The sequence below is a fragment of the Chiloscyllium punctatum genome, chromosome 1, assembly GCF_047496795.1.
Source record: "Chiloscyllium punctatum isolate Juve2018m chromosome 1, sChiPun1.3, whole genome shotgun sequence".
Taxonomy (NCBI): domain Eukaryota; kingdom Metazoa; phylum Chordata; class Chondrichthyes; order Orectolobiformes; family Hemiscylliidae; genus Chiloscyllium; species Chiloscyllium punctatum.
In genome coordinates this window covers 127900610-127925890 of record NC_092739.1, presented here as the reverse complement: position 1 = coordinate 127925890, position 25281 = coordinate 127900610, and the positions used below count along the sequence as shown (strand labels likewise).

Genomic DNA, 25281 nt, shown 5'->3' with positions numbered 1-25281 from the left:
AACGGTTAGAGAAAGTTATCCTTCAGGTCCTTTTTAAGTCTTTCCCCATTCACCTGAAACCTATGTCCTCTAGTTTTGGAAACCCCCACCTTAGGAAAAAGACCATGGCTATCCACCCTATCCATCCCCCTTATGATTTTATAAACCTCTATACAGTGGAAACTCGATTATCTGAACGAGATGGGCTGGCACTATTTCATTCAAATAATCGATTATTTGGAAAATTGCTTAAATGCCTTTCCTCTGGGACTCAGTCTGCTCTCTGTCCAGGAGACTAGTAGCAGCACACAGTGTGTGAAGCCTGCTGCCCCCAACACCACACCCCGCCCGCCCCTGTCCATCAATGCACCCCCCCCCCCCCCCCCCCCCCGGGCCCCTGACCATCACCGCCCCTGCCCATCACCGCCCCGGCCCATCAACTCCCCCCTCGATCCAGCACCATCCCCCAAACCAGTCCAAAGCCGCCCCTCCAACCCCCCCACCCCGGGCCCTCAACCCAATCCAACCACGTCCCCCTGTGTAGAACTCCAGGGAAAGTGTGGGGGAGAGAGGGAGGGCGGGAGGTCATTCATTTGGAGGCAGTGCCTGTTTAATCACTGTAACAAAAGACGCAATCTTTGATGTAACGTTTCTATCGGGACCTCGAGATCTCCTTCGGATAATGTTATATTGGATTTGAAACGCTAACTCTGTTTCTCTCTCCCTAGACATTACTGCATTTGCTGAATTTCTCTTTTTTTTTTGTTTTATTTCGGATTTCCAGCATTTGCATTTTGCTTTTATGTCAGACTTTCCATGTTTAAATTGTAAGTGTATCTTTAGCAATCATTTATTGTGATGAAAACTTTTTATTTATTCATTAATAAACTGAACCACAATTTGTTGCTTACTCCTAATTGTTCTTAAGATGGAATTTTGTCTTGAACCAGTGCTGTCCAAATCCACGTTTTGTTCACCCTATGATCCAAATATTTATTAAATAACCATTTTGCAGGTATGACTATTCTAGCTATTCATTCAATGTCAGTTTGGTAGCCACTAGTAGTGCCAATTTTTTAAAAGCCCATCGTCCTCTTAGATGAACGACCACAAGAGCCTAGAAGCTGTTCCAGTTCTGAAGTTTTTTCGAAAGCTCAGATTATTGTTTTTCAATCTATTGCCAATTAACTCTCTTTATTCCAAGTTTCAAATGATTTTTTGTTCTGTCATGAAGTGTGGGTGTCTTTGGCTTGGTTAGCATTTATTGCCCATCCTGAATTGCCCAGAAGGCACTTAAAGATCAGCTACATTGTTGTGGGTCTGGACTCAACATGTAGATCAGACCAGACCAGTTAACAACAACTGATTTCTTTCCCTAAAGTACACAATCAAGAAGTAAGTGAAAAATCTGCTAAATCGTACTAATTTTCCAAAGGCCTATTTAATAACAAAGCACGGGAATGGGAGGAAGGTTTTTAGTGATAATGGAAGTATACCTTTGCATATTAACAGCTGTACCTATAAAGTCAAAATGCTGGAGCAAATGTGGTCTAGTCACTTGAAAAAACATACAAGAGATCAATATGGAGCTTTGTGTTTAGAGTATCTAACAAAGTGTTTTCAGCAGTTGGACATTTTTTAATGTTCAAGTTTATTTGTATACTTGAGCAGAAAGCAACATCACCAACTCTCAGAGCCTGCATTTTATTTCATAGAGTGCCCTGGATTACAGCAATTTATCAAATTGAGGCAATGTTAACACTAAAGCATGAATAGCATGCACTTTTAATCCAAGAAAGAAAAGAATTTGAAGCAGATGATCACATTTCTTGCACCTTTCACAGATAATGTACGATCTATATTCATCACTATTCTGGATTCACTTTTAAAATAAGTAATAATTGTAACTACAAATACTATTATGGATTTTTCTATCTTTCTACAGGTGCGTTGGACCGATGTGTAATGGGAATTACTGCGGTGGAAATATTGAATGCTTGTGATGAAGCCGTTCCAACTGCTGTAGATACCCTCAGTCATCCTGCTGTAAATCTAAAACAGGCCATGACTCGGCGGAGCCTCACTGCTTTGAAACATATGGCACATCACAAACTACAGACACTTGCTACCAATCTTTTGGCCTCTGAAGCTGCTGATAAGGTATAACATTTCCTCAGCAACTTTATTGTGCATTGAGGTGTTATAAAATTTCTAATTCTAATTTAAGTTGATTTTGTGTTAATTTTCATGAACTTATCTGAAATTGATGGAGAATTTTTTTTAAGATGAACAAGAAACCTATATTGCAAGCCATCATCAGGGCTGAAGAAAATCAGATAAATTAATAGGTTTTGGTACTTAGTTAGTACTCAGCTTGGATATTTGGTCTAAAGATTTAGGAATGAAAACCTTAAGGTAGTTAAAAGTTTCACACTTTTGAGATTCTGGCAACTGATTAGTCTCAGTAGAATGCGAATGTAGTGAGCAGGCAATTTGTGCATGATGGTGTATTTGGAGCGTAGAAGAAATGAGGAGCATTGACCATGTGTAAATATTTGTGTGTGCATTGTTAAGGTTCTTTCAAATATTACTGTCTTTGCATCATTGTAACTGTTTGAATAAGTGCTGAGGCTCGACTCATTTGTATCTTTTTTTTTGCCTTGTACAGAGTAGGGAATATGAATGCTAATTGCAAAAGAAGCAAACACTGTTTTTTATTCTTTAATGCTGAACAGGAGTTCTAAATGTACATGCTCAAAACAAATCAACAAAATTGCAATACAGATTTAACTACAGCATTTAGGTCTATCTGAAGTTGTTTATTCACCACGGGCATTATATGTAGGTGCAATTGCAGTCCCACTTTTATTTTCTGTTGTGAATTTTTAATAGCATGGTTTTATAGTGCAATTAGAGATAATAGCATCAGAAATGGCAACCATTACTTGAGCTTCCAAACATGAGGATATAGGGTCTGTAAAGGCCTATTGAGGTCTAGAGCAACTGTGATTAGGTTTTCACCAATATCAAGTATAAAGAAGAAGCATTTAGGTACGAAATTATGTCATCATGGAGTTTGTAGAACTCCTATACTGAGATTTCTGTTAAAACTCAAAAGCATGAAATCACTTAGATTTAGGCAGAAAAGTGATATTCCAGTGACAACTATTTCTTCCTTCTGTAAGAGGCAGAATGTTGCAAATGATGGTTTTTAAAATACCTAATGAAGGAACCGAAAAGAAACTTAGATTATGAGTAAATAAATTTAAAGAAGTCATGTTAAAAAATAACTGTGCTCGTAATTGAACCAAAAGGTCAGCTTCAGTGCTTTATGACTATGACTTCATGAAGAGACATTATCTAAAGAAGCTCTCGTGCAGATATTTGCCAGAAAGAAACCAATTATACTGTGCGACTGCACAAGGAACTTTAAAGTAGAAACGGGATGGCCCTTCACTGAGGCTTCGGTCTTTGTGAGATTATTGAGGGATAAACCCTTTATGACTGATATTTGTAATAAGATTATTTCAAATTATTAATTCGTGTAAAATAGTTTATTTTTCTTTTTGTGTCTGATAAACTTTAATGTTCTTTTGTTAAAGTTGTTGGCCACCTCTTGTGGAAATGTTCTGTGACTGACAACCAAATTGCTAACATAAAACTTATGGTCTGTTAAACCAAGTTTCACTCAGGGACACCACTTGGCTCATATAACCGTCAGCAGTTTTTATTTGAATATCCTATTCAGTAGAATTGAGAGTATAAAACTTCTCATTCTGCAGCAGTTCTAGCTGGGCAGTTGAATACTTTTGCAGGTGTGGCAGCATCCATGAAGAGAATTCAAAGTTAATGTTTTGGGCCTAGTGACCCTTCCTCTGAACTGATGGTAGCTAGGAAAATGTCAGTACAGAAGGTAGGATGGGGATGACTGGGTAAGGCGTAAATGATCAGTGCGGATAGAGCCCAAAGACAGGGAAGAGTTGGACAGACAAAGGAATGGATAATGATCTGGCTCGGAGAGTGAATAGCTGTTAGTGGCTAACAAGAAGCAGTGTTTAATGGCACACTGTTATAACAAGGCCTGGTGTGTGGGGTTGGGTGTGAAGACATGGGAGAGTTCAGGCCCTAAAATGATTGAACTTGATCTTGAGTCTGGAGGGATTCAGGGCCCCCAAGCGGAAAATGAGATGTTTTTCTTCTGGCTTGCGCTGAGCTTTGCTGGAACGTTGTAGCAAACCTGAGAGATGTTGTCCAGGGAACAAGGTGGCAGGCAACTGGAAGCTCAAGTCCCCAACTCCACACACTAGGCTTTGTTATCACATCGTCTGGTATTACACACCACTATTGTTAGCCACTAACAGTCTCCATTAACAGCTATTTACTCTCCTAGCCAGATCATTATCCAATCCTTTTAAACCAATTCAGCAGAGGGATGGGAACCTGAATTATAGCTCCAGCGTATAGGAGGTCAAGAGTAGTGAGGTCATAAATAAGGTTTCAAAGTTGAAATAGTGTACTGGCAGGCAGGATGGTGGTTTGAAGTGTGTCTACTTCAATGCCAGGAGCATCCGGAATAAGATGGGTGAACTTGCAGAATGGGTTGCTACTTGGGACTTCGATGTTGTGGCCATTTTGGAAACATGGATAGAGCAGGGACAGGAATGGTTGTTGCAGGTTCAGGGGTTCAGATGTTTCAGTAAGAGCAGGGAAGGTGATAAAAGAGGGGGAGGTGTGGCATTGTTAGTCAATGACAGTATTACAGTGGCAGAAAGGACTTTTGATGAGGACTCGTCTGCTGAGATTAGAAACAGGAAAGGAGACGTCACCCTGTTGGGAGTTTTACATAGGCCTCTGAAAAGGTCCAGAGATGTAGAGGAAAAGATTGCAAAGATAATCCTCAATAGGAGTGAAAGTAAGAGGGTAGTTGTTACGGGGTCTTTAACTTTCTAAATATTGACTGGAAACACTACAATTCGAGTACTTTAGATGTGTCAGTTTTTGTGCAATGTGTGTAGGAGGGTTTCCTGACACAGTATGTAGATAGACCAACAAGAGGCGAGGCCACATTGGATTTAGTACTGGGTAATGAACCAGGCCAGGTGTTAGATTTGGAGGTGGGTGAGCACTTTGGTGATAGTGATCACAATTCGGTTATGTTTACTTTAGCGATGGAACCACATAGGTATATACCGCAGGGCAGGAGCTATAGATGGGGGAAAGTTATAGATGACGTGATTAGGCAAGATTTAGGTTGATGGGGAGGAAACTGCAAGGGCTGGGCACAATTGAAATGTGGAGCTTGTTCAAGGAGCAACTACTGTGTGAGATTGATAAGTATATACTTGTCAAGCAGGGAGGAGGTGGTTGAGCGAGGAAACCGTGGTTTACTAAAGAAGTTTAATCTCCTGCCAAAATGAAGAAGCAGGCTTATGTAAATATGAGATATGAAGGCTCAGTTAGGGCGCTTGAGAGTTACAAGTTAGCCAGGAAAGACCAAAAGAGAGAGCTAAGAAGAGCCAGGAGGGGACATGCGAAGTCTTAGACAAATAGGATCAAGGAAAATCCTAAGGCTTTCTACAGGTATGCCAGGAATAAAAGAATTACTAGAGTAAGATTAGGGCCAGTCAAGGACAGTAGTGGGAAGTTATGCATGGAGTCCAAGGAGACAGGAGAGGTGCTAAACAAATATTTTTGTCAGTATTCACACAGGAAAAAGACAATGTTGTCAAGGAGAATATTGAGATACAGGCTATTATACCAGACAGATTGAGGTTCATAAGGAGAAGGTGTTAGCAATTCTGCAGAGTGTGAAAATAGCTAAGTCCCCTGGACCAGATGGGATTTATCCTAGGATTCTCTGGGAAGTTAGCGAGGAGATTGCAGAGACTTTGGCTTTGATCTTTATGTCATCATTGTCCAAAGGAATAGTGCCAGAAGACTGGAGGGTAGCAAATGTCCCCATTTTCAAGTAGGGGAATAGAGACAACCCTGGTAATTATAGACCAGTGAGTCTTTCTTTGATTCTGTGTGAAGTTTGGAAAGGATTATAAGAGAGAGGATTTGTAATCCTCGAGAAAGGAATAAGTTGATTAGGGATAGTCAACATAATTCTGTGAAGTGTAGATCTTGCCTTTCAAACTTTATTAAATTTTTTGAGAAGGTGACCAAACAGGTGGATGAGGGTAAATCGGGTGATGTGATGTGTATGGATTTTAATAAAGCATTTAATAAGGTTCCCCACAGTAGGCTATTACAGAAACTATGGAGGCATGAGATTGAGGGTGATTTAGCGGTTTGGATCAGAAATTGGCTCGATGTAAGAAGAAGACAGAAGGTGGTGCTGATGGGAAATGTTCATCCTAGAGTTCAGTTACTATCGCAAGGATCTGTTTTGGGGCCATTGCTGCTTGTCATTTTTATAAATAATCTGGATGAGGGCGTAGAAGGATGGGTTAGTAAATTTGCAGATGACAGTAAGGTTGGTAGAGTTGCGAACAGTGCAGAAGGATGTTGCAGGTTACAGAGGGACATAAGCTGCAGAGCTAGGTTGAGAGGTGGCAAATGGATTTTAATGTGGAAAAGTGTGAGATGATTCACTTTTTGGAAGGAGCAACAGAAATAAAGAGTATACTGGGCTAATGGTAAGATCATTGGTAGCATGGATGAGCAGAGGGATCTTAGTGTTCATGTGCATAGATCCTTGAAAGTTGCCCCAGGTTGATAGGATTATTAAGAAGGTGTACAGTGTGTTAGCTTTTATTGGTAGTGGGATTGAGTTCCAGAGCTATGAGGTTATGTTGCAGTTGTACAAAACTCTGGTGTGGCCGCACTTGGATTATTGTGTACAGTTTTGGTCACCGCATTATAGGAAGGATGTGGAAGCTTTGGAAAGGGTGCAGAGGAGATTTCCTATCATGTTGCTTGGTATGGAGGGAAGGTCTTATGAAGAAAGGCTGAGGGACTTGGGGTTTTCATTGGAGAGAAGAAAGTTGAAAGGTGACTTAACAGAGCCATACAAGATGATCAGAGGATTAGATAAGGTGGACAGTGAGAGCCTTTTTCCTCAGATGGTGATGGCTAGTACGAGGGGATAAATCTTTAAATTGAGGGGTGATAGATATAAGACCGATGTCAGAGGTAGGTAGTTTACTCAGAGTAGTAAGGGCGTGGACTGCCCTGTCAGCAACAGGAATGGACTCGCCAACTTTACAGGCATTTAAATGGCCATTGGATAAACATATGGATTATAATGGAATAGTGTAGGTTAGATGGGCTTCAGATTAGTTTCACAGGTCGGCGCAACAAGGACTGAAGGGCCGATATGGCACTGTAATGTTCTATGTTTGTCTGCCCTTCTCTCCCCTCTCTTTGGGCTCTAGCCCCATCTATCATTTACTCTTTGCTCCTTCCCCCACTCTACCTTCTGCTTATAAAGCAACATTTTCCTAGCTACCATCAGTTCTGAGGAAGGATCACCAGACTCGAAACATTAACTCTGATGTTTCTGCACAGATGCTGACAGATCTGCTGAGCTTTTTCAGCAACTTCTGTTTTTGCTTCTTGTTTACAGCATTCACAGTTCTTTTGTTTTTTTTTAATTGAATATTTTTGTTTGAGTTCAGCCTTTTAATTATTCTTACATGAGGAAGGTCAGTGTTAATCCCTGTCCCTAAATACTTTTGAATGGAGTGTCTTGTTAGGATTGCTTCAGAGGTCACTTATGAGTCAGCCACATTATTGTCAGTCTTGAATCTTGTGCAGACCAGACTGGGTGAGGATGCCCGGTTTTCTGCCCTAAAAGATATAGACTGTGGTTTTTACAAGCACTGATCATTGTTTGAATGTTGCCATTACTGAGACTAGCTTTGTGTACCAGACTCATTAATTGAAATTAAATTCTAACATCTGTCAAAACATTGATCTAAGGTTTAGATTACTAATCTAGTGACATTATGAATATGTTACTCTTCTCCACATTAGCTCTGTGCTAAATTGGTTGCAATACAAATTGTTGTTCTATTATACATCAGAAATTACTGACTCAGTGTCTATGTGTCTCATGCCTAAATTTCTCACCTTTCAAATGAGTATTTGCATATATTTTAATATGCTCTGTCTGTGGATCTGCCTGCACTTTTATTGCAGTTTAGATTAGATTTCCTCCAGTGTGGAAACAGGCCCTTCGGCTCAACAAGTCCACACCGACCTTCTGGAGAGTAACCCACCCTAATGCACATTACACTACAGGCAGTGCACATCTTTGGACTGTGGGAGGAAACCGGAGCACCTGGAGGAAACCCACGCAGTCACGGGGAGAATGTGCGAACTCCACACGACAGTCGCCTGAGGCTCGAATCAAACCTGGGTCCCTGGTGCTGAGGCAGCAGTGCTAACCACTGAGCCACCGTGGATTCTAGGCAACAACATGAGCCAGCATCTCCTAAATCTCATTTTTCCCAGCCCTGCTTTTTGACCAAGGACACACAACACTCTAGCCAACTACAGTGTCCTCAGAGGCACCTTGGCTGAGATTGCCATTGGCAGACTAATGATTAACTGTGTGAACTCTTTTTCATCTGTTAGACTTAAGACAGCTCATATGATGATTTGAGAGAGTTCAATCAGTCCTGTTAATATCGATGTTTTTGGCATGGTATCATGCTGTCTTGATAATTACATGAAAGAAGGTAGGCATCCTGAACATGTAAAGACTAGCCTTTCTTTTATTTTTAGCATTGCTTAAAAAATATGCTTTTTTTGAAGTACTTAATTATGCAGTCATTGGGACAATTTGCAAGACCAAAGTAAAGGGAAACTATACTGTATGAGAAGACGGTGCTTTTATTTTGCACACTTAGGCTTAGCAAATCTTGTCCAAATGTGGAATTTCATCTAATATTGGGCACATTGTTGTGAATTTCACAAGCATGGCTGCTTGAATACCGCAAGTAATTTGCTTGTTTTAAGGAGCCAAAAGGATATGGTGTTTGATGCAATTCAACAGCCTTTGAAACATGGCCTACCTATCTAGGATCGTACTGGCACTGAAATTCATATATTATTCATTTATGTGATAGGAAGGACATCATTTTGCCTTGACAGCATCCTGCTAGTGACAAATACCATTCGTGTTGCTGCTATGCTGTTGCAAAATGAAACAGTTTGTGCGTTACTGAAACTTGAGATCCTATACCCTTGTAGGGTAATCTCAGGTAAGATTTTTCAAGGCTAAAAATGATGACTTTAGTGAGTTTCATAACCATAGTCCCATTTTTCTCTACTTTGCACAGCACGAGCTGCTTGAACTTGCCTTTCTGAATAGACAATCCTACCAGCATCCAAATATCACAGTAGAAGCTTTTTTCCATCCATCAGCATTTCTCTATCTACCTCGAGGTTTTGAAGTTTGAGAATACATATCCAGAAAGACCAGAGGGCTTGTTTTGTTCTGTTGATTTTCTTTCCCCGTCACTATTCTTTTTGACCTTGAAAGACTAACTTTTGTCATTCAATCTGTCCTGACATCTCCCCAATTATATTGTTTTGCCCATGTCACACCCTTTTATTTTTCACCCAGAACCTATTGCATTTCCAATTTTACCCAGTTCAGATGAAAGGCCATTGATCTGAAATGTGAACTGTTTCTTTCTCTTCCTATGCTCCCATAATCTGCTAAGAACCTCCAGTGTTTTCATTTTCTCAGATTTTCACTATCCTTAGCTTATTTTTGCTTCGTGCTGAAATATGGATATGATAGAAAAGGGAACCAATGCACTAAGGTGAGGATAAGCAGTCTCCATCTATGATCCTTAACCAGTTTACAGCTCAACCATGTATGAAGCCTAGGGCTGTCATATCCACAGTTCTTTTGACAATATTAGACGTTATTTAGAAAACTAAATTGTCATGCATATCTGAAACTTTACATTGCAGGCTATTGATGGTAGAAAATTAACATTTGTACAATGGCATGGTCTGATTTCACTTTTATTAAATTTGAACTTTGAAATTGATTTGTTTAAAACTAGCTGCCTTATTTCTAGAATTGCTGTTGTACCATGTTAAGTTACCAGAGAAAATAGTAATTTGATAGACACAGTGCAGAGTTAGCAAATTTAATAGGATGCACTGCAGTATCTTTTTGGATCTGGCTTTAATTTTTGTAAGACGCAGTGACCAACCAATTAAAAATTCTGACCATGAATATGCAATAATGTTGATTAACTTGTAAGGAAAACTGTTGAAGATAAATTAAAATATCTCCACATAGGTCTAGAATTTATAGTAACAGCTTAATAAGTAGCATCTTCAACCCTTCACTGTGTTAGTTAGACTTGCTCATTTAATCTGCAAGTTGCTTGACCTGCAAGATGAAATGGCGTGGAATCCTCTTAGAGGTATTGGTGAACAGAGTAAGAAACTGTGTGTCTCCTTTACTCATTGGATTAACAATAATGAAATGCACAGCACAAAAAGAAGTGCAAGTTAAAATGTGATAACTCAATATCAAATTCGATTCAGGAAGAGAATTCAAGAGAGAGGACTAAGATTAGATTAAACATGGAAGCATAAAGTAAAATTATCTTCATTAAAAATCTTCACTAAAAGTTACACCTGGTGACAGGAGAACTTCGTGAAAAATGACAGGCCAATAGTTCAAATATAACATTTTATCTGCATAAGTCAACATCATGATACTCTGGAGTATATTAGCATACAAAACAAATAGGGTCAAAAGAGGGAAAAATGAGAAAAAGAAAAAATTACTAAGTCGTTAATGTGAATAGTATTCAGACCAAAATAAATAAATGAACAACACAAATAGAGATCAGTGAATATGATTTTAAAGCCATTGTAGAAACATGGTTACAATAAGAACAAAGTGGAGAACTAAATAGGATATGCAACTTTATTAGATGACAGTCAGGAAGAGAAGGGTTGTCATGGAATCATCCAATACAGAAAAGGGGGTTTGGCTCATTGAGTCTGTGCTGCTACAACTATGTCAAATCTATACTTCCCAGTTATGACATTTCAAGTGCTTATCCAAACACTTGTTAAAGTTTGTGAGGTTATCCATCTCATAATAATCACCCAGGTATTGGCATTCTGGACCACCACCAAACACTGGTGAAAACATTTTCATCAACTTCCCATTAAAATTCCTGCCTTTCACCTTAAAAGTTTACTGCCTTGATATTGACCCTTCCACTAAGGGGAACAGCTGCTTTTTATTCACGCTGTCCATGCCCTTCATAATTTTATATAGGTCCTCCCTTGACTATCATCTGTGCTGCAAAGCAAAACACCTGAACTTCTCCATATTCTCCTCAGTTCTGAAGTTCTCCACCTGAGGCAACATCCTGATGAATCTCCTGTGCACACCCTCAATTATATCTTTCCTTTTGTGTGGTGATCAGTATTGCACCCTGTATTCCAGCTCTGGCCTAATCAAAGTTCTGTACAGGTCCAATATGGGGTCTCCCTCCTAATACAATCTATGGTGGACTGATAAAGGCAAGTGTCCTATATGATGCCTTAACTACTCTATTAACCTGTCTTGCCACTTTTGGGGATTTGGGATACTCAAAATATGGTGTTTCTTCTGAACTTTGCAGTGTCCTGCTGTTTGTTGAGAACTTCCTTGTCTGTTACTTCTTCCAAAGGGCATCTTCTCAAATTTAAATTCCATCTGCAACTGCCAATTCATTTAAATCTTTTAGTATTTGAAGACTTTCTTCCTCACTGTCAACCGTCCAGCCAATCTTGTTTCATCTGCAAGCTTGGTCATCATTCCTCTCATGTTTTTGTCCACATCACTTAATATGTGTGTATATATATATACTGTATAACAAGAGACTTAACACTGATACCTGTCATTGGAGACTGGCCTCCAGTTACACAACAGCCATCCACCATCATTCTCTGTCTCCTACTATTGGGTCAGTTTTGGATCCAAGTTGTCAAGTTATCCTGGATTCCATGTACTTACACCTTCTTTTTCTGTCTTCCATGTAGGACCTTGTCAAAGGCTTTATTGAAAACCATATAAACTACATCAACTGCAGTGCCCTCATCTAGTCACCACCTCAAAGTACCTGATTTGTGAGGCATGACTTCCCTCTGACAAAATAAAGTTGGGTGGTAGGGTAGCTTTTTAGAATAAGTACAAAATTATTTTGCTTTGGATGACGTTGAATCCATATGGGAGGATATTAAGAACTAACAAGAGGATGAAGACACTCTTTAGACTAAAGGCTTAGACTAAAGGCTTTTTAACAGCAGCCTTTCTGTCGGATGGGCGGTAAATCAAGAGGTAATGGGAGCATGTTAAGAAAAAAGGGCAGTATGCTAATCACATGTAACTTTAATCTATCATATAGATTAGTAAAATCAAATTGACAAAGATAGCCATGAAGAAGAATTAAGTGAGCATACTTGGAACAGTTTTCTGGAACAGTTTGTTGTGTGACCAACCAGAGATGAGGCTATTTTAAAGCAAGTGCAACAAAACATTTGAGTAAGAGATCACCTAGGTAATTGTGATGATAACATGGTAGAAGTTTGCATTCAGTTGAGAGACAGAGCTTGGGTTAGAAACAGGAGCAGGTCTGGTAGCATCTGTGGAGGATAAGTTGAGGTAACATTTTGGGTCCAGTGACAGTTCAGAACAGTTTGTATAATCTCTCCTCTTATTTTAACCCCTGATGTCCAGATATTATTCTTATAAACCCGAATTTTACTCTATCCAAGGCCAATATATCATTTGTAAGGTGTGGTGCCCAAACCTGCGCTTAGTACTTGCACAAGTACGAGTGAGGTCTAATCAGGATTTGTATAATTGCAGTAAAACCTCTACATTCTTGTACTCCCATTCTTCAATTATAAAGACGAGCAATTTGTTAGCTTTCGTGATTACTTTCTTCACCTGTTTGTGACATTTTCAAGATCTGCGCACCTGAACCCCCAAGATTCTTTGGATATTCACTCTATTAACTTCATACCATCTTGGAAGTACCCTGATCTATCCTCCTTCAGCCCGAAAGGGATAACCTCACAAGCTCACATTGAACTCCATCTGCCATAGATTTGCCAATTAACTTTAGTCTATTTATATTCCTTAATGTTGTTATCTACAATGCTACCTAACTTTGTGTCATCAGTAAATTTGGATATATATCTTTCTATGCTGTTATTCAATGTGTGACACAGTGGCTCAGTGGTTAGCATTGCTGCCTCTCAGTGCCAGGGACCTGGGTTCAATTCCAGTGACTGGCTATGTGGAGTTTGCATATTCTTCCTATGTCGGTGTGGGTTTCCACTGGGTGCCCCACACAGTCCAAACATGTGCAGGTTAAGTGGATTGGCCATGGTACATTGCCCATAGTGTGCAGTGGGAAATGCAGGGCTAGAGAGATAGGATAGGGGAGAGAGATACTCTTCGGAGGGTCATTGTAGCCTTAATAGGCCAAACGGCCTGCTTCCACACTGTAGATATTCTTTTTAAAAGAATGAATAAACAATGTGAATAATTGAGGCCCTAACATAGATCCTTGTGGGATACCCATGGTTATAACCTGACAATTTGATTACCTACCCATTATCACTACTTTGGCGTCTGCCTCTCAAACAATTTCTCAGATATGTCAGTAATTTACCTTCAATTCAATGGGATTTACCTTGTTTAACAGCTCCTTATGTGAGACTTGATCAAATGCCTTCCAGAAGTACATATGAACAACATCTACACACATTCCCCTTTCTACTACCTTCTTTACCTCTTCAAACAATTGAATGCAATGACCAACTTGTCATGAATCTATGCTGGCAGTCCCTAATTAACTGCAAATTCACAAGGACCTCAGTTACCCTATCCTTGATTATGGGCTCTAATAATTGCATCATCACTGATGTTAGACTGACTGGTCCGTAATTCTCTGGTTTTTGTCTTTCACCCTTAAAATGAATAGAGTAACACATGCAATTTTTCAACTTATAGAAATGATAGTTTTATTTAGCGAATTCTGAAGGATTCTAATTAGGGCATCTGCAATGTGCTCCCCTACTTGGTTTAACACCCTTGAATGGAAACTGTCAGGTCCTGGGGATTATTAAACATGTCTGCCATTTCTGCATCATCATTGGCATTATACTCATTTTCAGTCTTTAGTGGACCAACATTGCTCCTGACCACCCACTTTCCCTTTATGTAACTATAAAATTTATTCTTATTGATTTTGATCTCCCGAGTAAGTTTCCTTTCCTAATAGCTTTTAGTAGCTCTTTAACCTGCTTTGCGGCCCTTTGCTGGTTTTTTAAATCTTTCTCATTCAGCAGGATCCTTGCTGTTGTTTGCTTTGGTTAAGAATATTATCAAATTGGAAAAGAGAAAAAAAATTGTATGGCAAAAATTAGTTATAAACCAGAGAATTGCAAAATCTTTAAGACCTAACCTAAAAATAAGTAAGTGGGAGAAAATAAACTGAGGCAAGTAAGCAAGTACATCAGAGCATGGAGGAACAGGAGTAAACCATTCAGCTCCTCAAACCTGTTCCACCATTCATTGAGATTCTGTGGTCTAATTTCACATATCTGCCTTTGGGTCATATCCCTTATGAACTTTGTTTGATAAAAAATTGTGTATCACCATGGACATCCAATTCCTATACACTTCTTGTTGTGGTTGTGTTCGCCGAGCTGGGAATTTGTGTTGCAGACGTTTCGTCCCCTGTCGAGGTGACATCCTCGGTGCTTGGGAGCCTCCTGTGAAGCGCTTCTGTGATCTTTCCTCCGGCATTTGTAGTGGTTTGAATCTGCCGCTTCCGGTTGTCAGTTCCAGCTGGAACTGACAACCGGAAGCGGCAGATTCAAACCACTACAAATGCCGGAGGAAAGATCACAGAAGCGCTTCACAGGAGGCTCCCAAGCATTGAGGATGTCACCTCGACAGGGGACGAAACGTCTGCAACACAAATCCCCATCTCGGCGAACACAACCACAACAACGAGCACCCGAGCTACAAATCTTCTCACAAACTTTGAACCTATACACTTCTATCTGCCATGATGAGAGCCTCCAAGCACTCCATTTCTACCTGTCCTGATGTCCCCACCAGTACCCTTCCACTTATACTTGTATTCATTTGGCTGAACCTCATCCTCAATTTCTCCATGGAATCTTCCCACTTTCTCCAGAAGAAAGGAGTAACCACGGGTTGCATTCTGTTTGTTGGTTACTTGGAATGATGCACCTTCCACAGTCATACCAGCACCATTCCCCACCGTTTCCTCAGCTACATTGATGACTGTATCGGCGCCACCTCATGCTCCCTTGAGGAGGTTGAACAGTTCATCAACTTCACCAACACATTCCACCCTGAACTTTTAAGTTCACCTGGACCATCTCAGAAACCTCCCTCCCCTTTCTGGACCTCTCCATCTCCATCAACAGTGACCATCTCAACACTGACATCTCCTGCAAACCACTGACTCCCACAGCTATCTGGACTACACCTCCTCCAACCCTGCCTCCTGTAAAAATTCTATCCCTTATTCCCAATTTCTCCACCTCCGCTGCAGCACTGTTGCCTCACAGCGCCAGAGACCTGGGTTCAATTCCCGCCTCAGGCGACTGGCTATGTGGAGTTTGCACATTCTCCCCGTGCCTGCGTGGGTTTCCTCCGGGTGCTCCGGATTCCTCCCACAGTCCAAAGATGTGCAGGTCAGATGAATTGGCCAAGCTAAATTGCCCGTAGTGTTAGGTGAAGGGGTAAATGTAGGAGTGTTGGTGGGTTGCGCTTCGGCGAGTCGTTGTGGACTTGTTGGGCCAAAGGGCCTGTTTTCACACTGTAAGTAATCTAATCTAATCTAATCTGCTCCCAGGAGGACCAGTTCCACTGCAGAACACACCAGGTAGCCTCCTTTTTTAAAAATACCACAATTTCCCCCCTCACGTGATTGATTATACCCTCCAGTGCATGTCATCCACTTCCCGCATCTCCGCCCTCGAACCCCACCCCTCCAACTGCAACAAGGACAAACCCCCCCCCCCCTTCCACCCCACCAATCTCCATATATATCATATCATCCTCCGCCATTTCTGCCACATATAAATGGACCCCACCACCAGAGATCTGTTTCCCTCCCCACCCCAATTCACTTTCCATAGATGTTGTGAAATTTGAAAGGGTTCAGAAAAGATTTACAAGGATATTGCCAGGGTTGGAGGATTTGAGCTATAGGGAGCGGCTGAACAGGCTGGGGCTGTGTTCCCTGGAGCGTTGGAGGCAGAGGGGTGACCTTATAGAGGTTTACAAAATTATGAGGGGCACGGATAGGATAAATAGGCAAACTCTTTTCAATGTGGTTGGGGAGTCAGGAACTAGAGGGCATAGGTTTAGGGTGAGAGGGGAAAGATATAAAAGAGAGCTAAGGGGCAACTTTTTCATACATAGGGTGATACGTGTATGGAATGAGCTGTCAGAGGAAGTGGTGGAGGCTGGTACAATTGCAACATTTAAGAGGCATTTGGATGGGTATATGAATAGGAGGGGTTTAGAGGGAAATGGGCCGGGTGCTGGCAGTTGGGACTAGATTGGGTTGGGATATCTGGTCAGTATGGATGGGTTGGACCAAAGGGTCTGTTTCATAGAACATAGAACATAGAACAATACAGCACAGAACAAGCCCTTCGGCCCACGATGTTGTGCCGAACATTTGTCCTAGCTTAAGCACCCATCCATGTACCTATCCAATTGCCGCTTAAAGGTCGCCAATGATTCTGACACTGCCACTCCCACAGGCAGCGCATTCCATGCCCCCACCACTCTCTGGGTAAAGAACCTACCCCTGACATCTCCCCTACACCTTCCACCCTTCCCCTTAAATTTATGTCCCCTTGTAACACTCTGTTGTACCCAGGGAAGAAGTTTCTGACTGTCTACTCTATCTATTCCTCTGATCATCTTATAAACCTCTATCAAGTCACCCCTCATCCTTCACCATTCCAATGAGAAAGGCCTAGCACACACAACCTATCCTCGTACGACCTATTCTCCATTCCAGGCAACATCCTGGTAAATCTTCTCTGCACCCTCTCCAAAGCTTCCACATCTTTCCTAAAGTGAGGCGACCAGAACTGCACACAGTACTCCAAATGTGGCCGAACCAAAGTCCTGTACAGCTGCAACATCACTTCACGACTCTTGAATTCAATCCCTCTGCTAATGAACCTCTCCTTGCTGTACATCTCTCTGACTCTATGACTGTTCCCTCCACGCCTCCCTCGTCAGATCCACACCCCCTCCACCCCTGTCTCCAAACCACCCTCCCCTCCCGCCACAGCAGAAATTGCAAAACCTGTACCTACCCCCCCCCCCACCTCCTCTCTAGCATCTGCAGTCCTTACTTTCACCTAAACAATTATTTATCTCAGATTTAATATTAACAAGTGGTCTAGCATCAACTGCCACTTGTGGGAGAGAGTTCCAAGCATCTACCACTCTTTGGTATAGAAGTGCTTTCTAATATATCTCCTGAATAATCTGGCCCTAATTCTCAGACTAAGCCCCCAGATCTTTAATCCCTAATCAGTGGAATAGTTTGTCTACCCTGCCTTTTCCTTTTAATATCATAGAGTTAATATCACAGTGTAGAAAGAAGCTATTCTTTCCATTGAGTGTGCATTGAACCCCAAAGAGCATCTCACTCAGACCCAGACCCCCACCCTGTCCCCATCACCTTGCATTTGCCATGGTTAATCCACTTAATCTGCATACCCCTGGATGCTATGGGGCAATTTATATTGGCCAATCCTTTTTAACTGCAGTTTTGGATTGTGGGAAGAAACCGGAGCACCTGGTGAAAACCCAGACAAGGGGAGACTGTGCAAACTCCACACAGACAGTCCCCAAGGTGAGAATTGACCCCAGGTTCTTGGTGATGTGAGGCAGCAGGGGCAACCACTGAGCCATCACGCAGCTTCAATATATTGAAGACTTCAATCAGATCTCCCCTTAATCTTCTAAATTCTCGAGAAATTAGACCTAATTTGTGTAATCTCTCTTTACAATTTAACCTCTGAAGTTCAGCTTTCGATCTGATAAATCTAGGTTGTATTCCTCCATTGTATCCTCCTTAAGGTGTGGTGCCCTGATCTGATTGCAGTATTCCAAGTGGGGTCTAACCAAAGTTTTGAATATGAGATGCACATTGGCAGAAAGAATAGAAGAGCTGAATAGTATTGAAATGGGGAAAGATTGCAGAAAGGTGCAGTACAGAGGGATTTGGAGGTCCTCATGCACGAATCACAAAAAGTGAACATTTAGGTTTAATACGTAATAAGGAAGGCAAAAGGATTGTTGGCCTTTCTTTCAAAGGAATGTATTGGCATTGCAGGCGGTCCAGAGAAGGCTCATGTATTTGTTCTGCATAAGGAGAGATTTTCTTATGTGGTAATGTGGGCGGCACGGTGGCACAGTGGTTAACACTGCTGCCTCACAGCGCCAGAGACCCGGGTTCAATTCCTGCCTCAGGCGACTCTCTGTGTGGAGTTTGCACATTCTCCCCGTGTCTGCGTGGGTTTCCTCCGGGTGCTCCGGTTTCCTCCCACAGTCCAAAGATGTGCAGGTCAGGTGAATTGGCCATGCTAAATTGCCCATAGTGTTAGGTAAGGGGTAGATGTAGATGTAGGGGTATGGGTGGGTTGCGCTTCGGCGGGGCAATGTGGACTTGTTGGGCCGAAGGGCCTGTTTCCACACTGTAAGTAATCTAATCTAATCTAATCTAATTTTGAGAATGTTGTGTTTGTACTCGGAGTTTCGAGAGACTTAATTGAAGCCGATAGCATCAGCCTTGTTACAGGGTGAATGAATCATTATAAAAACAAAATGCTTCTGGAAATCTGAAACAAATGTAGGAAATGCTGAAGAATCTCTTTCGGGCTGGCAGCGTCTTTGGAGAGAGAAATAGAATTAATGTTTTGAGTTCTGAAGAAGTCATACCAGACTTGAACTTCATTTCTCTATCTGTAAATGCTGCCAGATCTTCAGACTTTCTCCAGCATTTTCTGGAATGATGAGTGGTTGTTTCCCCCTTATGGGAAAGTCCAGGACCAGAGTGCATAATCTTAGAATGACGTGCTGCATTTCAGACTGAGGTGAGGAGTTTTTTTGTTTCTCTGAGAAAGTGGTCAATTTCATGAATTCTTTATCATAGAAGGGTATTTGGCTGGATCATGACATATGCTCATGGCTGAGATGGACTAATTTTTAATCAGGAAAGTAATTTTGGTTTAGAGGGATAAGGCAGGAAAATAGAGCTGAGGATTATTAAATTTGCCATGATCTCATTGAAAGGCAAATCAGATTCAGTGGGCTGAATGGCTTACTTTTGCTCCTCTATCTTACAGAATTATGGTCTTAACGTGACAACAGATAAGGTCTACTGCAAATCCTTGATCATATGCATGCACAGATAAGATGAGGTAGTTTGTTCCTGCAATCTACTGAAAATGATCTCTTTAGTCACTGGGATTCAAAACCTTAACTCTGCTTTCTCTGCATAGATACTGCCAGACCTGCTGAATTTCTCCAGCATTTTCTGTCTTTGTGTGTTTAACTTCAGTTTTGGCTTCCTTTTGTTTGCTACAGGTATTAAATTGAAGATAGCATAAATCCATCTCTGAAAGCCCTTCCTGTTATTTGTTTATATACCTTATGTCTGAGACTGGTTGAACTCACTTGTTTAATCACATCATCACATTTATTTGTACAGGTTGTTCTGCTATAATAGGCGTTTCATTAACGTGAATTTGCTGTAACACGGTTGACGAATTGGGGACAGGGTTTCTAAAGCATGAACTTTTAAAATGTGCATTGGCTGTAATGCAATTACATTGCTGTCACTTTAAACGCCGTTTCTAAAGTGTGAGTTTCCTATAATGCAGGGTTGCACAAGAACGCAACCACCATGTTTTAGAAGGACTGTCTCTACTGGATTGCATAAATTATCTGATTCAGAAACATATCATTTCTCTCAGGAGAATGTACCCAAACTGTACTCAGACTGTCTCATTCATTAAATTGCAGGACAGACAAGAGAGGCAGAATGGGCGACTTCTCTTCATTTAGATATCTTTATGGTTTGTAAGACATTGCTGCACTCCACTTTGTGCCCCATAACTTGTTAGGATTATATACAACAATGGCAAAGTAATAGGCATTTACCCAATGAGTCAATTCTGGAATTTATCCTCCAAACAAGTTTCTCCCAGCTATCGTCATCTTTGTCTGTTGTCACTGCCTTCTATTTCTTTCTCACTCATATGTCAGAGTACTTCCCCTTTAAACATCTTTGTATTATTCACTTCAACCATTTCCTGTGGAACTGAATAAAAAACAGAAGAACTGAAAATGCTGTAATCAGAAACAAAAACAGAAGTTGCTGGAAAAGCTCAGCAGATGTGACAGCATCTGTGAAGAGAAATCAGAATTAACATTTCAGTCCGGTGACCCTTCCTCAGAATTGCTCTGAGGAGGGGTGACCAGACCCGAAATGTTAACTCTGATTTCCCTGTGAAACTGCATTATCTTTAGAATGAAGTATATGTGCGAAGGGTTTCTTCTGTATTTCTGTTTGGATTTCTTGATGACTATCTTATATTTATGATCTTAAGTTATGCTCTTCCAAGAGTGGAATAATTTTTTCTTTATCTAGTCCATTGACCAATCTCCAAGGAAGGTTGCCAAAGTCGATTACTTGATTTCCAATGTCTTGGACATGAGATCTTTTACCTTCTGTCGGGACAACTTGTTTCAGATATGTGAGCATGGCTCTTGTGTTTCTGGTGAAGAAATGTTTTCATGAGGAATAGCGTTACATGTTTGGCAGGATAATGGACCTCTGTCCTCTGGTTACCTACAGAGAGAGAGTACTCTTTCTACTTTCCATGTACATTGCAAGTACAAGAACCTCAAACCAGATTGCATTGGAATTAGGTGATAGATAATGAGATGTTGTTGGATGAAGATAACAATGGTGCGGGTGCATTGCCAACATTTTAGTTTCTGTAGAGTCAGAGATGTACAACACAGAAACCGACCCGTTGGTCCAACTCGTTCATGCCAATCATATTCTAAATTAATCTAATTGCATTTGCCAGCATTTGGCCAAAAGCCTCTCAACCCTTCTTATTCATGTACCCATCCCGATGCCTTTTAAATGTTGTAATTGTGCCTGTCTCCACCACTTCCTCTGGCAGCTCATTCTACACATGCAACACCCTTTGCATGAAAAGGTTGTCCCTTAGATCCCTTTTAAATCTTGCCCCTCTCACCTTAAACCTGTGCCCTTTTTGGACATCCATATCCTGGGGAAAAGGCCTTGGCTATTCACCCTATTTATGACCCTCATGATTTTATAAACTTCTATAAGGTCACCCTTCATCCTCAGACGCTCCAGCGAAAACAGCCCCAGCCTATTCAGCGTCTCCCTACAGCTCAAACCCTCCAACCCTGGCAACATCCTTGTAAATCTTTTCAGAAACTTTTCATGTTTCACAATATCATTCCAATAATAGGGATATCAGAATTTCACACAGTATTCCATGTTTAATCATGCATCTGCCTTTGGCTAAAGTTGCATTTGTTGTATAATGTTTTCATTATACAACATTATAATGCTAACGTTGTATAATGTTTTCATTCTACTCCTATTTGAGAAATCACATGTAGAGTGAAATTGCAGTTCTTTAATTAGATTAGATTAGATTAGATTAGATTACTTACAGTGTGGAAACAGGCCCTTCGGCCCAACAAGTCCACACTGCCCTGCCGAAACGCAACCCACCCATACCCCTACATCAATCCCTTACCTAACACTACGGGCAATTTAGCATGGCCAATTCACCTGACCTGCACATCTTTGGACTGTGGGAGGAAACCGGAGCACCCGGAGGAAACCCACGCAGACACGGGGAGAACGTGCAAGCTCCACACAGTCAGTCGCCTGAGGCGGGAATTGAACCCGGGTCTTTGGTAAATAATATCCAGTTTGTCAGATCCACGGTCTCCTTTTGGAGTATCCAGTGACTTCTAATTTCAATATCCGGTATTTATAGGAAACTGATGAATACCAACCACATTTTTAAACTGAAATGTAGTCAACAGTACTGTTTTTGTAATCACCAGGAATCTCTTGAATGCTGCAATCTTGTCTGGGGCAGAAGCAATTTAATAATGAAAGAAAAGGCCTGAACTATGGTTCTTATTTTTACGCAGCCTTGTCTTTGACATGTATGGAAAGAGATCAGCAGGATAAAGACACGTCTGGAAATTCAGATCAATAGTTTCTGTTGTCCGCATAGCAATAAACTCTCCAAAAACTTTCATGCTCTTTCAATAAGCTAATATAAGAATATGTGACATGGTATTGTTGGATGTTAACTTTCAACAAAGACTGAGTTTGATCATTTATAGCATTTGCAAGCTTTCAGATGACCACCAGATGAAAATCATCTTGTTTGTTGGCAGTGAGTTTTGTGTGTTTGTCATCGCTGTCATGAGAATCCACTCTCAAGCTATTGCTCTCGAGTCATCAAAGAGTCAGATTCCCTGGAGTACATTGGGCCAAATCGTCTCAGGTATTATATTACTTGGGCTATCACAGAGGATGGGATTTCCAGTTTACTAGGCATACTATAATAAACCTAATCTGAGTCCAAAGAGACGCAAGACAGCCTCAAGTTGGTCATTAGGTGGTACTGTACTACAGTATTGACCATTTCTTCAATGTTCAAAAAAGACACCCAGTCACCCTGTAGTTCCAGCCCAATTCTTTGTATTTTTTCAATGGTCACTGTATGGAGTGCGTCTGGGAAAATTAACAAACAGTGAAATTCACAATTAATCTTGGAGGAACCTGTTTGGAAGAGGTGACATCACTAAAACTGATCAGTGAATATTTGTAAGTGTGGCCTTACAGTAAGTCGTCAGTAGTGAATAGAGTGAGTTCTTTCTTGATATGTTTTATTGAGATCTGTTTCTTGATTAAACTTAAAAATATAAGCCATAAATATAAAGTTAGCCTGGAGCAGTGTTTTGTAGAGGAATATGCTCTACTTGTCGGATGTGGGAGTTTAGAGAGAGTTTACGGGTTGTGAATCCTATCAGATCAAATGGATTGGTTGGAGAGAAAGTTAGAGGCAATGAGGAATTTATAAGAGTAAGGGGATGTGATGGATGGCAGTTATAGGAAGGGAGAAAGGTTGCAGGTTCAGTCACATAGATGGGTTAACTCCAGGAAATGTAAGAGAGGTAGGCAGGTAGTGCAGGAATCTTCTGTGGCTATCCCCATTTCAAACAAGTATATTGTTTTGGAAAATGTAGGGCGGGGGGATGGATTCTCAGGGGAATGTAGCATGAACAGCCAAATTTCTGGTCTCAAGACAGATTCTAATGAAATGAGGGGTAGGTCGGGTTCCAAGAGATCAATTGTTAGAGGACTCTTTAGTCCCAAGCACAGACAGACATTTCTGTGGCCAGCAGTGAAAATGAGAATGGTGTGTTGTCTCCCTGGTGCCAGGATCAAGGATATCTCAGAGAGGATACAGAATGTTCTCAAGGGGTAGAGGGACCAGCAAAAGGTCATTGTACACAATGGAACCAATGACATAGGAAGAGAAAAGGATGAGATTCTGAAGGGAGAGTATAGAGAGTTATGCAGGAATTCAAAAAGGAGATCCTCAAGAGTAGTAATACCTGGATTACTCATGGTGCTGCGAGCCAGTGAGAGTAAGAAGAGGAGGATAGAGCAAATGAATGCATGGCTGAGGAGCTGGTATATGGGATCATTGGAATTTCTTCTGGGGTAGAAGTGACCTGTACAAGAAAGATGGATTGCATCTGAATTGGAAGGGGACTAATATACTGGCAGGGAGCTTTGCTAGAGCTGCTCAGGAAGATTTAAACAATGAAGGTAGGGGGGTGGGATCCAGGGAGATAGTGAGGAAAGACATTAATCTGAGACTGGTACAGTTGATAAAAGAAGTGAATCGAACAGTCAGGGAAAGCAGGGACCAGATCTAAAAGTTGAAGTTCGAAATTAGAGAAAGGCCAATTTTGACAGTATTAGGCAAGAAGTTTCAAAAGCTGTTTGGGGGCAAATGTTCGCAGGTAAGGGGACAGCTGGAAAACGGGAAGCCTTCAAAAATGAGATAACGAGAGTCCAGAGACAGCGTATTCCTGTTAGGGTGAAAGGAAAGGCTGGTAGGTGTAGGGAACGCTGAATGACTAGAGAAATTGAGAGTTTGGTTCAGAAAAAGAAGGAAGAATATGTCAGATAAAGACAGGATAGATCGAATGAATAGGTAAAAGAGTATAAAGGTAGTAGGAGTATACTTAAGAGGGAAATCAGGAGGGTAAGAGGGACATGAGATAGCTTTGGCAAATAGAGTTAAGGAGAATCCAAAGGGTTTTTACAAATAAATTAAGGACAAAAGGGTAACCAGGCAGAGAATAGGTCCCCTCAAAGGTCAGTGAGGCGGCCTTTGTGTGGAGCCACGGGAAATGGGGGAGGTACTAAATGAGTATTTTGCATCAGTGTTTATTGTGGCGAAGGACATGGAAGATATAGAGTGTAAGGAAATAGACGGCGATATCTTGAAAAATGTCCATATTACAGAGGAGGAAGTGCTGGATGTCTTGAAACACATAAACATGGATAAATCCCCAGGACCTGATCAGGTGTACCCTTGAACTCTGTGGGAAGCTCGGGAAGTGATTGCAGGGCCCCTCACTGAGATATTTGTATTATCGATAGTCATAGGTGAAGTGCCGGAAGATTGGAGGTTGGCTAACGTGGTGCCACTGTTTAAGAAGGACAAGCCAGGAACTATAGATGAGTGAGCCTGGCATCAGTGGTGGGCAGGTTGTTGGAGGGAATCCTGAGGGACAGGATGTACATGTATTTGGAAAGGCAAGGACTGATTAGGGATTGTCAACATGGCTTTGTGCGTGGGAAATCATGTTTCACAAACTTGATCGAGTTTTTTGAAGAAGTAACAAAGAGGATTATTGAAGGCAGAGTGGTGGATGTGATCTATCTGGATTTCAGTAAGGCATTCAACAACATTCCCCATGGGAGACTGTGAACAAGGTTAGATCTCATGGAATACCAGGAGAACTAGCCATTTGGATACAGAACTGGCTCAAAGGTAGAAGACAGAGGGTGGTGGTGGACATTTGTTTTTCAGACTGGAGGTCTGTGATCAGTGGAGTGCCACAAGGATCGGTGCTGGGTCCACTAC

At 41.3% G+C, this 25281-nt stretch overlaps 1 protein-coding gene across 5 annotated transcripts in view; it reads left to right on the top strand.

Annotated features, from left to right (window-relative positions):
- Positions 1 to 25281, top strand: part of wdr7 (WD repeat domain 7) — a 657873-nt gene that overhangs the window by 133413 nt on the left and 499179 nt on the right. For all 5 annotated transcript variants that reach the window (XM_072573923.1, XM_072573951.1, XM_072573942.1 and 2 more), the window contains one exon: positions 1925 to 2139. In XM_072573923.1, coding sequence (XP_072430024.1) covers positions 1925 to 2139 — 215 coding nt within the window. The remainder of the gene's footprint in view (positions 1 to 1924; positions 2140 to 25281) is intronic.